The sequence below is a fragment of the Sarcophilus harrisii genome, chromosome 2 (assembly GCF_902635505.1).
Source record: "Sarcophilus harrisii chromosome 2, mSarHar1.11, whole genome shotgun sequence".
NCBI classification, from domain to species: domain Eukaryota; kingdom Metazoa; phylum Chordata; class Mammalia; order Dasyuromorphia; family Dasyuridae; genus Sarcophilus; species Sarcophilus harrisii.
In genome coordinates, this window is record NC_045427.1 from 558056497 (window position 1) to 558070244 (window position 13748).

At 36.8% G+C, this 13748-nt stretch overlaps 1 protein-coding gene across 7 annotated transcripts in view; it reads right to left on the reverse strand.

Annotated features, from left to right (window-relative positions):
• Window positions 1–13748, reverse strand: part of ARMH3 (armadillo like helical domain containing 3) — a 217773-nt gene that overhangs the window by 165443 nt on the left and 38582 nt on the right. For all 7 annotated transcript variants that reach the window (XM_031955731.1, XM_031955728.1, XM_031955730.1 and 4 more), the window contains 5 exons: window positions 13219–13279; window positions 11036–11082; window positions 10132–10207; window positions 8440–8533; window positions 4703–4804 (listed from right to left, as the gene is read on the reverse strand). In XM_031955731.1, the coding sequence (XP_031811591.1) occupies window positions 4703–4804; window positions 8440–8533; window positions 10132–10207; window positions 11036–11082; window positions 13219–13279 (380 nt within the window). The remainder of the gene's footprint in view (window positions 1–4702; window positions 4805–8439; window positions 8534–10131; window positions 10208–11035; window positions 11083–13218; window positions 13280–13748) is intronic.

A 13748-nucleotide genomic window follows, 5' to 3' on the forward strand; every position in this document is an offset into this window, starting at 1 on the left:
GGGTTTGTGACCCTTCTTTGTAGTCATGCTACAAGCAAGTATTCAGTTGGTAAGCAAAGACCTCCACAAACAGAACTAAGGTCCAGTAGCCTGAAATCAGTCTGCCAGTCCTTATGGACAATGTTTTTTGTTACACATTCTGGCTGCCTATCAGCTAAGACCTGCCCCATCACTTGACTCATTCCCTGAAATCCAATATATTGCAGTGAGTCAGCTCCCAGTTCTGCATTTCATTTTATGAATCCAGAGACTGGGGCAGATATATTTATGTAATCATTAAGCTAACAATGAGAGAGAGAGACCTGAATTTCATGGTGATATCTCAAGCAAGAATAAAAGTTCATTTTTCTGGGTGACATAAATGCCAATGCTATCTTTGATTGCTATAATATTTCTAGGGAAAGCTTATTGGTTTCCCAAAAGGAGAAACAGTAGTTTCTTGTATCACAAAGAATCTTGTTATATTCTGCTTGCTGTATTTTACTTGCCATTCCATAGAGATTATTATTTCTGAAGTTCAGCTATCTCGGTGACTCCCAGGGGATCATCTGTGTTATGATGATGTAATACTATCAACACTTTTTTCCATGTTCTCCTCACAATGCAAATTCCCTGGTAGAGCTCTCAGAAACAGACTATTAAAGAAGACCCTTATTTATAGGGGAATGAGAGAAGAGGGGAGGTCCAAAATAAAAGCTTCTGGAAGTTAATCATAATCTATTTGCTCCCTCACTACACCTGTTCAGATTCCTCCCAGCCCCAGAATCAATGTCCCAAACTCATTTTCAGTATTTACTCCCTACCTGGTCTGGGCACTATTACAAGTCTGTTATTCCAAAATTGTTCTTTGCCTCTTGCTTTCCCACTAGATTCCAGATGCTATTCCTTCGAAGCTCTATCATCACTCCTATCTCGGAATCCTACTATCTCATCTTTCCCATCCTACAGTCTTCAAAGTCTCCCTATAAAAGGCATACACACTCAACACTGCAAAACATACCCAAAACTGAACTCAGCTTCCAGTTAGGAAACCTATCCCTCCCCAATTTCTCTACCTCTGTTAAGGCCATTCTCATCCTTTCCAGAACCTAGGTCTGGAATCTTAGTTACCCTTGCCACACCACATCCAAAAACCTGCCAAGTCCTCTTAATTCTACCTCCATAAGAATGACTGAATAAATTGTGATATATGAATATTATGGAATATTATTTTTCGGTAAGAAATGACCAACACGATGATTTCAGAAAGGCCTGGAGAGATTTACATGAACTGATGCTGAGTGAAATGAGCAGGACCAGGAGATCATTATAAACTTCAACAACAATACTATATGATGATCAATTCTGATGAACGTGGCCCTCTTCAACAATGAGAGAAACCAAATCAGTTCCAATAGAGCAGTAATGAATTGAACCAGTTACACCCAGCAAAAGAACTCTGGGAGATGACTAAGAACCATTACAAAGAATTCACAATCCCTCTATTTTTGTCCACCTGCATTTTTGATTTCCTTCACAGGCTAATTGTACACTATTTTGGAGTCCAATTCTTTTTGTACAGCAAAATAACTGTTTGGACATGTATACTTATTTTGTATTTAATTTATACTTTAACATATTTAACATGTATTGGTCAACCTGCCATCTGGGGGAAGGGGTGGGGGGAAGGAGGGGAAAAATTGGAACAAAAGGTTTGGCAATTGTCAATGCTATAAAATTACCCATGCATTAATTTCTAAATAAAAAGCTATAATAAAAAAAAAATTCTACCTCCATAATCTCTCAAATCTGCCACTTCTTTCCATTATCACTTTATTTCATTTTTTAAATAATATTTTTCCCAATTGCAAGTAAAAACAATTTTAACATGTTTCTTAATGTTTTCAGTTCCAATCTAGCTTTTATATGTGCAATTATGTAAAATATATTTCCATATTAATCATGCCATAAAAGAAAACTAATATGCTTCAATCTGCATTCAGATTGCATTAGTTCTTTCTCTGGAGGTGGAGGGCATTTTTCATCATCAGACCTTCGGAATTGTTTTGGATCACTATATTGCTGAGAATAGCTAAGTCATTCACAATTGATCACTGTACAATATTCCTGATATCATATACAATGTTCTCCTGGTTCTATTCGCTTTATGTAGCACCAGTTAATGTAAGTTTTTCCAGGTTTTTCTGAAAGCATCCCACTCTTCATTTCTTATATTCCATTACAATCATATACTGCAACTTGTTCAACCCTTCTCCAATTAATGGCCATCCCCTCAATTTCCAATTCCTAGCCACCACAAGAGCTGCTATAAATATTTTTGTACCAATAGGCCCTTTTCCCTTTTTAAAAAAATCTCTTTGGAATACTGACTCAGTAGTGGTATTGTTGGGTTATAGCCCTTTGGGCACAGTTCCAAATTGCTCTCCAGAATGGTTGAATCAGTTTATAACTCCACCAACAATGCATTAGTGTCCCCTCCAACATTTATCATCCATTATCACTTTATTTTTTTAAGTTTTCAGTCAATTACATGTTTAAACAATATTTAACATTTGTTTAAATTTGTTGAGTGCCAAATTTTCTACCTTCCTTCCTTCTCCTCCTCCTCTCACTGAGATTTGAAATAGATTATGCATGTGTAATCATGAAAAACATATGTCCATGATCCATTATCACTTTAACAACTCTAAGTCAGGCTCTCATTATCTTTCACTTGTACTATTATAATAGACTCTTAAGTGGTCTTCTGGACTCCCAATTTCAAATCTTCCAATCCATCTTTCATATTGCTGCATCAAGCAACCTACCTAATGCATTGCTCTGATAATGCAAATTATTCAAAAGCCTTCAATGGCTCCTACTGTCTACCAGATAAAACTTAACTCCCTATCTTGGCACTCATGATCTTTTCATCATCTGGCTTCAATTTACCTTGTCTACCATCATTTCTATATATAATCTTTATATAATCTATAACTTAGCCAAAATGACAACTCATGGTCCTTTATTTCTAATCTGGCCTACTTTTACATGTGTGGAATTTCCTCACATTTTTCTCCCCATGCTTAAGCAGACTCTTCACTCTCCTACCCAATTCAGGTAACTCCATCTGTCTAAAGTCTTTTTAAGTCCTCCTAAGTTAAAAATTCTTTTCCTTACCAAATTTGTCATAGCAATTTGTCTGTATAACACATTTTGCTGTTACCATATACAAGTTAATTGTATAGAATACTTAGCCTCCCCCTTAGATTGCAATTTCTTTGAGGGTAGGAACTATGTCTTATTTTTACTTTTGTAAATATGGTAGCTAATATGGTGTTTTGAATAGACTAGGTGCTTGTTCAATTTTTGCTGGAATAAACTAAAAGCAGCAGCCTATCAATGGGCACGTAGGGAGAGAAATCTAGAAGGCTGACCTCTTTTTAAGGGAACTCTATGCTACTTTGCAAAAGAACAGGTTTCTCCACTTGGAAAGTATGATTCTAAAAACTATAAATTTCCTAGAAAATGGCCTCTCTCTAAGAAAACTTTCTTAGAAAGTAAATATTGTGCTTGTTGTTTTGCCAATTAGAGGTAAAAATTTAACTTAATTTTTAACAAATGCAATACTTGATCCCAAAACAGTTAAGGAAATCCTTCTGAAAAGATCCTTATAAAAATGCAACATGCCATTATAAAGCAATAAAGTTATTTAGAAGAAATCTTAAATCAGTTAAACACTTGATGAAATTTTCCTAGGATCACTACTCTTCCACTGCCCCTCCTCTGTTAATTAAAATTAATGAAGAAAATGCAGGATATTTAATGATAAAAATGAATTTCCCAAACCTCTGCTAACCCTAACTCTACCCAAATACTCTCAAAGTAGAAGACTTGCTACTTTTGTAGTTGTCACAGAACATAATCCCCCTCATTTTCAGTTCATTTTGTCCTCTTTTATATAGTTAACTTTTAATCTGTATCACAAACTCATACTTTGGGCACTTGGAAGGGAGTCCACTAAAAGCTACTTCTATAGCCCACTTTCCACAAGGATTTATTTATCTATAATTTAATCTCCCCTAAAGATACACTATTTATCATTGTCTCAAGAAATTTAGGTCCATATCTGAAGGACTTATCATAAAAAATCCTATCCATAGCCAGAGAAAGAAGTGATTGTGTCAGAATACAAACTGAAACATTCTCTCTTTCTCTCTCTTTTTTTTAACTTAATTTTTCTTGAGGGTTTTTATTTTCTTTAGGATGGGAAATCTATATTTTCTCTTACAACTTGACTTTTATGGAAATGTTTGCATAACTTCACATGCAGTTTCTTAATTGTGGGGATAAGGGAGAGAACCTAGAAGTCAAAAATTTTAAAAATAAATGTTAAAAAAACTGTTTTGTTTTAATGTAACTGGGGGAAAATACTAAATAAAATTAAATTAAATTAAAAAAAAGAAATGCAGGTCCTAATTATTACACAGTAACGATTTTATCATCCCAGGTCCTATTCTTGGTCATTATCCAGCCAGCTTTCATCCTTCCCAAGGTCACCCAAATACCATTTGTCTGCAAGAAATCTCTTCACCTTCTCGATATTTGGCACAATCTCTCTTTGGTGAAGTTTGACAGATTTTTTTGGGCAGAAGTCTGAAGAGCACCAGTGCTACTCACCACACATCTGACAGCCAGAACTATTTATATTGGCAAAACTTACCTTTAGTGTCCTGCATGACAATGGAACTGTACTTTAAGAAGGTTATCAGTAGGTTACTGGTCTGAACATCTGCATCCAGTGGGAGTTCCACAGAACTTATAACTGGAATAAAATGAATAAAGTACACTTAGCACTATGACATACTCCAACTCAACCTCTCCCTACTTAGGAATCAACAATAACTGAAAAAGTTACCTGCTAAGGAAGACAAGACCCAGGCTGATCTCTAGATGCACAATTTTTTTCTTCTGCTGCTCTAAGAATACCAAGTAGATTCTACTCTCAACTGACCCAAGAGAGATCAGAACTCTTTTTAAAATTCCTTTCATTTGAATTTAAGAGCATTGCTGATGATATGATGGTATACTTAGAGAACCCCAGAGATTCTACTAAAAAGTTATTAGAAATAATCCACAACTTTAGCAAAGTTGCTGGTTATAAAATAAACCCACATAAGTCATCAGCATTCTTATATATCACTAACAAAATCCAAGTCAGAATTACAAAGAGAAATTCCATTTAAAGTAACTACTGATAGTATAAAATATTTAGGAATCTATTTGCCAAGGGAAAATCAGAAACTTTATGAGCAAAACTATAAAACACTTTCCACACAAATTAAGTCTGATCTAACTAACTGGAAAAATATTAAATGCTCTTGGATAGGGCAAGCAAATATAATAAAGATGATAATACTACCTAAACTAATCTATTTATTTAGCGCTATACCAATCAGACTTCCCAAAAACTATTTTGATGACCTAGAAAAAATAACAACAAAGTTCATATGGAAAAACAAAAAGTCAAGAATTTCAAGAGAATTAATGAAAAAAAAAATCAAATGAAGTTGGCCTAGCTGTACCAGATCTAAAATTATATTATAAGGCAGCGGTTACTAAAACCATCTGGTATTGGCTAAGAAATAGACTAGTTGATCAATGGAACAGGTTAGGTTCAAAGGACAAAATAGCTAATAACTTTAATTAGTGTTTGACAAACCCAAAGACCCCAGTTTTTGGGATAAGAATGCATTATTTGACAAAAATTGCTGGGAAAATTGAATTTAAGAGCAAAGAGCTGGTACTGAATACAAAGGAGCAAAACAGCTTCTGCTGCTTAATAAATGTTTATGGTAAAGAAGAACTCTGCTTAGTTTTTAGAATATAACTTTTAGTATAAATGCCCCAAAGGGAAAACAAACTGAGACAGAAGTCCTCTTGCTGACTCTACCCCTCAGCTGCTCTGCCCATCCCCTCTTTCCCATGGAAAGGTAAAAACAGGGCATGGAAGACCCGAGAACTAAATTTTATACAACCAAAAACTATTTCTCTAAAGGGAACCCAAAAGAAGGAAGACCACCTTTCACTAAACCACAAATTACACAGAAGAGCAAAGGATCTGAGCCTTCTTCGGGGCAATCTTTGTGCAGATTCCCCAAGAACCTACTATCCTGAATGACAGCCCTGACATTTTGCTAAATGTTTTAATTTGAGAAATCAAACAAAAGCAAAAAGGGGTTCTGTGATGGTCCAAGTGAGCAAGGGAGTCTTAAAGTCTCTCTACTCCATTTTGCACCCAAGAAGACTTAGCCGAGTTTGGAATATTACTCATAATATGTATTCGTAGCCATAATGGGTCCCTCCAGAGCTGTTATGATATATGCATAGAACGCTTATTAACAATGGAAAACATTTGCATATTATGGATCCATAATACACAGCAAGCACAGCAAAAAAACCTTATGAGAAGAAATTAACACACCCAACCCTTGGCTGTTTTCCCATAGCTCAGCCCCTAAGAACTCATAAAAGCCAAATATATTTTTATGTTGAAACACTAAAAGGCCTTAATTCATGTTATGGGTTAATGACCTAAGGATTCTCATTTCAAGCCATGAGCCTATTTTGAAGCTGACAGCCTACAATCATTCCACTATCCAAAATGGTATCTCACTAGAAAAATGGGATTTCTTCCCTGCCTCCCCTCCCTCCACAGCAGTAATTTGAAAACTGCCTTATGTAATATGTGAAAATATAAATGTGTATGTATTTTTAGTTTACCAGAAAGCCCTCTCATGCCAAGGCTGAGTTGTCAAATGTCAAGTCTGAACTGAGAACAAATGTTACAGCTAAACTGCTGGTTCTTAAAAATAATAGCTCCAGCAACATACCTTTAAATATAGCAAGGCTACTAAGCACCACTATAATTTTAAAAATCGAAGTCAAAAACAAAGCTAGAGAGCTTAGAAGCCCTGCAGGGCAAGAAAGGGACTAGGAGGAAGGGGGAAAACATCAGAACAGTAGCAGGAACAAAATCCCTCCCAAATGAAAGCCTCCTTCCTCAGGGAAGACCCATTCCCCTATCTTTGGCTTCGTAATCTCTCCCAGAAGCCTTTGTGAAAAGAGACTGTGCTAGTTGTCATTTGAAAGTGGGCTGCCTTGTTCTTCGCATTGGAAAAAATAAAAAGCACACTGGTTGTAGGTAAGTAAGCACAAGTCCTGCCGTTGCATAATCGAGTGTGTAGGCAGGAGTGTTCACAATGAGCAGTTTGAAAGGCAGCTCTCTGAAGTACTGAACCCCAGTTATCACATGGAATTCAGCTGCAGACACAGATAGATATTATATATATTTTACTGAGGCTTTTGATATCCATGGTAACAGGCAGGCTTCCTCCTCACAGAGAAAGAAGTCTTTCCGCTGGGATATGCAGTGACCTGAATAGAAAAGACAGACGGGCAATCCTCCCTACTTGCTATTTCTCAGCTATTTGGGAATTTAGCTCTTTCAATTCCAGGCACTTCCATTTTGCTCCAGAAGACTTTCAGCATCAATGGTACCTCCCTTACCACACATCTGCCCCTACGCCACCAGTGCTACCCTGAAATTCTAGGCAACAGGTGCCACAGAAACCTCTAACAAAGAGAGAAAAGAGAATGTTCTTTACAGTTGGAGCACCACAGACTAGTATCTTGATGTACATGGAGTAAGCCAGAGATAATTTCAGAATTGAGCCACTCTTCCCCTAAATATGTATATACATTAGGCATAATTCCAGGCAAATGAAGTGATTTTTTTTTGTTGCTATTTTAAAGTGAGTCACCAAATATATTCTGTTTACAAGACCATCCCACAAGTTACAACAAATTTATACATAACTGAAAAAAAAAAAAACCCACTTCATTTAAAAAATTTCAGTCACAAAGGAAGATTTTGCTCATGTGTTTTTACAGGGGCAAGACACTAGAATACTGGAAGAAGCAAACAAGACATCATTAGTCAAATCCAATTAGTCAAATCCATTCATTTCTACTTGGAGAGTTTTAGGGAATGAGAGTCTAAAGCACAAAGCCCGGAAAGACAGAATAACTAAAAAATTGTATATATCATAACAATGGATGACTCAAGACTCCTGACCATCCTAACATGAAAGACACATGCTAAGCTTCTGTAACCTTCCCAAATACATGTCTACACATAACACTTAATTGAATGGGCTGAAGTTTCCTTCTTAGCTTCAAGATACATCTTTAGGTGTGGAGGTAGAGGGTGGAAGAGAAGGTTTCATCCACTTTCTGAAGTGAGAATTAAGTACTTAGTTCTCCTGTACAACAGACCTAAGTTTCTTTCTAAGCCTCAGTTAGTATTTATCATTTAGTTTTGATTGCTGCTCCCTCTAAAAGACCTAATCTAAAAGCACAGTCCACCAGCCCTTAAAACCACTCTGCAGGAGGGCTCACCATCAGAGGAAGGTGGTGTGGTTCCTAGAGGTGTGGCAGGGGTCGTTGGAACAGGGCTGACAGGGGTGGTCATCAAGCCCATTTCAGGATGGCTCTAAAGAAAAACAAAGACACCTAAGTATAGCAAACAAAAATCTGTTCCCTCCCAGCACTATCTCTTTAGCCTTTCTCTATGTGGGTACAGTAGTCTGCTTAATTAAATCGAAAGCCCACAAAGACACAGGGGTCTTTTTCCAGGGTCTATGTAGAGCCAAATAGTGTTGTGCTCAATAAATATAAACCAAGAGCTTTGTGAGTATGTTTCTCCTAACATGTCAGAACTTAAGAAAAGGGCCTCATTACATAAGCTTTTCTGCAGAACCACCCCAAAAGAAGCAAAAATATGCAAACACACAAGATGATGCTTATAACAAGTAGGACAGTGGTAACTCTGGGACTAAAAAGGGACTATTTTTACTAAAACAAGCAAAAATGTATGTCTACCTCATGTTTTTATAACTATGACTCACAAAATAGGCTACATAATGCAGGTGAGCCAAGAATCAGAAAAACCTATGGCTTTATGACCCTCTACAATTCTATGGCAAAGAAGAATGAGTGGGTGACACAGACCAAGAGAATCCTCCTAGTCAGGACTGAAACAAAGGAGTCAAAAGAACACACCTAATCCCATCAACTTCATCAGCTAAGGGAAACCAAATTAAAACTATTGCCACTACTATTGTTGGCCCTCAAGAAATAGGTCTAAGTGGTCTCAGGACAAGGTCCTAAGACTTTATAGGAATATTGAATAAAGTCACTTATATTAGTCACAGACAAGAAAGTCAACCTTTAAAATGGTATCTTCCTAGACAAAAGCACTAATTTAAATAAGACCTTATTTTTCTGAGGATGCATAATGTGGATTTTGTAATCTCCCTGAGAAGGATTTGGGATGTCTTAAAAGAAATTTTAATTACAAAGGGGAAAATTTCTTTGGGAAAAAAAAAAAAAGCCCACATACATATTTTAAATGGCCCAACTTCAGAATAAAACCACTTTATCAATTTTTAAAGACAGTTTTCACAGATAGCATTTGAATTCCTCAGTCTATTTTGGTTCTTTCTGTGTACTGACCCCTAAGAACATCCCTCTAGCACATTGCCCTGTTTTCATGTGCTTGTGTGACTCCTTACTTTCAATTTTCATAAACCACCTTGCCTACTAATAGCAATGTGCTCTCCTCCCCTAACCTTGTGCTGGATAGGATTTCCTCTATTTCCTTCTTTTAAAATTGGTGAGATCACAGAGAAGCAATTTAGCCTGTTTTATCTCCTACTGTAATTTAGTAGTGATTTGGAAAGATGAAAAGAGTGACACAAAAATCCAGATGGGTAGATAATACTGTGGTATTTCTAGTGAGCAAAATGAACTAATCCCAACTCATATGGATTAACTGGATCAGCAACATGGTCAAGACAATTAATCATTCATCTTAAGCCCACTTCAGCATCAGATGGAAACATACATATTTGAGGATACTGAAAAACAAAAGTAACTGATAAACTCTAAGTTACTATCATTCTCAGAGGCCAAACAATATTTAAATAGGTTAGTTCTAAAATATAATATTGCCAAATGGGCCTTTATATGATCAGCCTGTACTGGGTTCAGACAAGAAAAAGGACTTGTGTTTTCCTTGCACCAACAAACCTGTGCTAATACTGTGATGAAATTCCGGTTTAAATGAACAGCTTCATAAAGTGCCAGAAGAATAGCTTCATTGGTTCTGGGAAAGGAGAGAACAGATCAGAGGCTCTCTAGTTTGAAGTTAATCAACTTAAAACAATGCAATCTATATTAATGTTTTTCCCACCCCATCACCACCTCTCAGTTTCCCATGATTCTAAACTTCACATCAATTTCATTCACACCAGCCTTCTCCACCTGTATAACTCCTTTATCCTTGTCCCACAAACCACTTTCTCAACGTAAGTGCCCAGAGATCTACAAATAGGTTAGGTTAGCTTCCTCAAGGGCTCTCCTTATCATCTTCATTTACCCATTTCCCTTTCTTCATCCCTTGCCATTTCAGTAAATCACAGGATCACAGATTTAAAGCTTCAAGCTACTGAGTCCAACCACTTCATTTTACAGATGAGGAAAATGAGATAAAGACAGGTTGAGTGACTTGCTCAAGTTCACAAGGCTGGTAAGTTCATGAAGTGGTATATGAACACAGATGTTCCTGGCTCCAAGTCCTGAAACCTATGCTCTTGACTCTTTCCAAATTGGGTCCTTTAAAGAATCACCAGTCTCTAAATCCTTCAGCAGCTTCACTCCTCATCTCCACTTCCACTTCACTGTCAAGAAAGCCTGGAACAACTTTAGAACTTCCTGAGAAACAATGGGCATCGGGCCAAGAAAGAGCTTTCTCAGGGCCTGTTATTATCTAAAACCCCAGGAACACACTGATGAATCACACACACACACACACACACACAAAGTTTGAATCCTGGAAAGATTTACAAGAAGTGACATTTTCCATTTCTAATTCCAGCTGGCAAGCCCACCACTAAAGCCCAAGCCAGTGCAGAGAGAATGTCAATGTACTTACTGAACAGAAATGTTCTCATGGGCATCTGCTATGAACATGCTGCCCACCTGTGGAGGAAAGGAGAATTGCAGGGTGTCAGGAAAGACCAGGTTAGCTTTGGCATCCCTCCCCAAGAAAGTAACAGTTACTGACATTTAGAAAGAGTTCTAAAGTTTTGCAAAGCACTTGATATATATCAGGCCACACGTGAGGAATCTTGGGCCTCTCAGTTAAAAAAAAAAAATTCACCAGATCCTCTAAATCTAAAAAGGGATTTTATAAGAAAATTTCCTAAATCCTCAGGCATTTATTTAACTTCTTTGAGCTTAAACATATGAGTTCTCAGACAGGGTAGTCAATAAGTCCTAGATAATTACCCCCTAACTCTAGATGAAAACAGCCAACGACAAACACTCTCTACAGCATAAGGGTAATCATTCAAGACAAGAACCTTTTTCAAAAAGAGCTTCCCAGAAACTTGGGCTACCCAAGAGTGCATAGGCCACATTCATATTGTGATACACAAATCACAAAGAATCAAAATGCTAGAAAAGGAGTGGCCCTTTAATATCATCTAGTCCAACTCTTCTATTATACAGAGAAGGAAAAAGATAATAAGATGATTTAGCCAAGGGAATAAATATCTTCTGAGTCCCACAAGGGTTCCTCCAAACACCACTCTATCCCGCCTCTCAGAGGACCATAAACATTTTCATTTATGATTCCAGTCAGAGAAGCTTCATGGATTGAGGAAGCTTCAGAGGTATCAAAAAGCACCATCTTCGCTCTCTTTCCCACACACATGCAGTCTGTCTCTGTGTGTGTGTGTCTCTCTCTCTCTGTTTCTCTCTCTCTCTCTCTGTCTCTCTCTCTCTCTCTCTCACACACACACACACACAAACACACACATGTAAACATTAACAACTTGTTCACTATTGCTGAATAGTGAATAGAGTAACAACTCTACAATTGGGGCTTCATTCCTTAATCTTAAGATTTCTTATCTCCAGTTAATCTACAAACTTGTGACAACACAAAGTTTGATTAGTCATTTGTAACTCAATGCTAGTGAATTCCTTAACCTTACTGCAGACCAGGTTTTGGCAGGAAATAGGAACTTAGAGATACTGGGTACCTGAGGAAGAAGCAGGTGAGGGATATTAGGGGGAAAGAGAAGAGAAGGAAATGGGGGAGGGGGAAAGGCTACAGGCAAAGAAAGAGGCAGAGTAGAACAGTCCCCCCCAAAAAAGGAATGAGAACTCTAAAACTAAGATCTAGTTCTGACTACTAATAATTAACTGTATAAACTTAGTCAAATATTTTCCCATATCTGGACTTCAATTATCTCATTTGTAAAAAGTGGAACTGAAATAGAATAATTTCTAAAATTTTGACATCTAATTCTATTTCTATGATACCTATTGTGCCAATTTCGTCCCTGGTATGAATCCAGCAGCAATCTCATCATTAGGACTATTTGTGTGATGGATGCCAAAGTTTCTAACATTTGAGGACCTACTCACTCAGGCTTCCTTCTAGATTTGTCTCACTGGTTAATATGGAAATATATTTTGCATGACTACATATATGTGTCAGAGTGCTTACACTCTCAAAAAGAAAGAAGGATGAGGAAAGGGAAGGAATTATAAATTATAAAATCATATTTATAAAATTTCTTTATACGTAATTTGTTATATGGAAAATTATAAATTATCTAAAAGTATTAAAAAGAATGTTAAAAATTATTTTTATATATAATTTTGAGAAAAAACAAAATGTTCTTAGACTTGTCTCAAAAACCATCCCCAAAGAACCCAAGACAAAATACTTTCTGTTGCTCCAACTGGCTTTACCACAGTTTCCCTCACTGTCCCTGTACCAACAATTCTTCAGCTTGATGTCAGAGAATAGAACACTGGACAAGGAGTCAGAAAACCTATCGTATCTCAGACATTTACTAACTCTGTGACTTTAAGCAAGTCAAACCACCTCAATTTCCTCAATGGTAAAATGGGAATAATAATTGCATCTATCTCAAAGGAATGTTGTGAGGATCAATAAGATAATATATGTAATGAACTTTGAAAATTGTAAAGTACTATATAAATGCTACAATATTATTATTATTATTATTATAATCTGAACAAAGGTTTGGGGATCTGTCCAGATGTCATCCGTTTCTGAGCAATGACGGACAGGCTTACCATGTTAGTTAGGGCTGAGAAAAAGCCACTCTGGTGCTCTTCTTCCTTATCTTTGTATTGCCTGAATAAACAAAACAAATTTTATTCGAATTTGGTAAAATTTACCAAGTGAATGGTTCTGTCTTAGGTACTCTGAGCAAAACAAGCAAATTAAAGCATAAAATATCTTTATGGAAACTAGTCAGTCATCTTTGGAGAAAACAACTATAGTACACACCTGGCCTCTGCAATTGCCCCAGCTCCCCCAAAGTTACAACATGCACCAAACTGCATGTTCATTTTGGAAAGGCTTGGAAAGAAGGAATGAAAAGTGTGAAAATCCTATACCATATGGGTGATTCCGTTATTTCCTAAACAGATTGTTACTTGAAAACCGTGACAGGGAAATTACTTTAAGACCACTGCTGTGAAAATCTTGTTTATCTTTGAAGGGAAAGGAAGGAGATAAACTATTTGTGGTAACGGGATGTTTCTGAAATTCCTGTTTTTTGGGAAGAAAGAATAGACAAGAGCTGGGAAAACCTGACCTG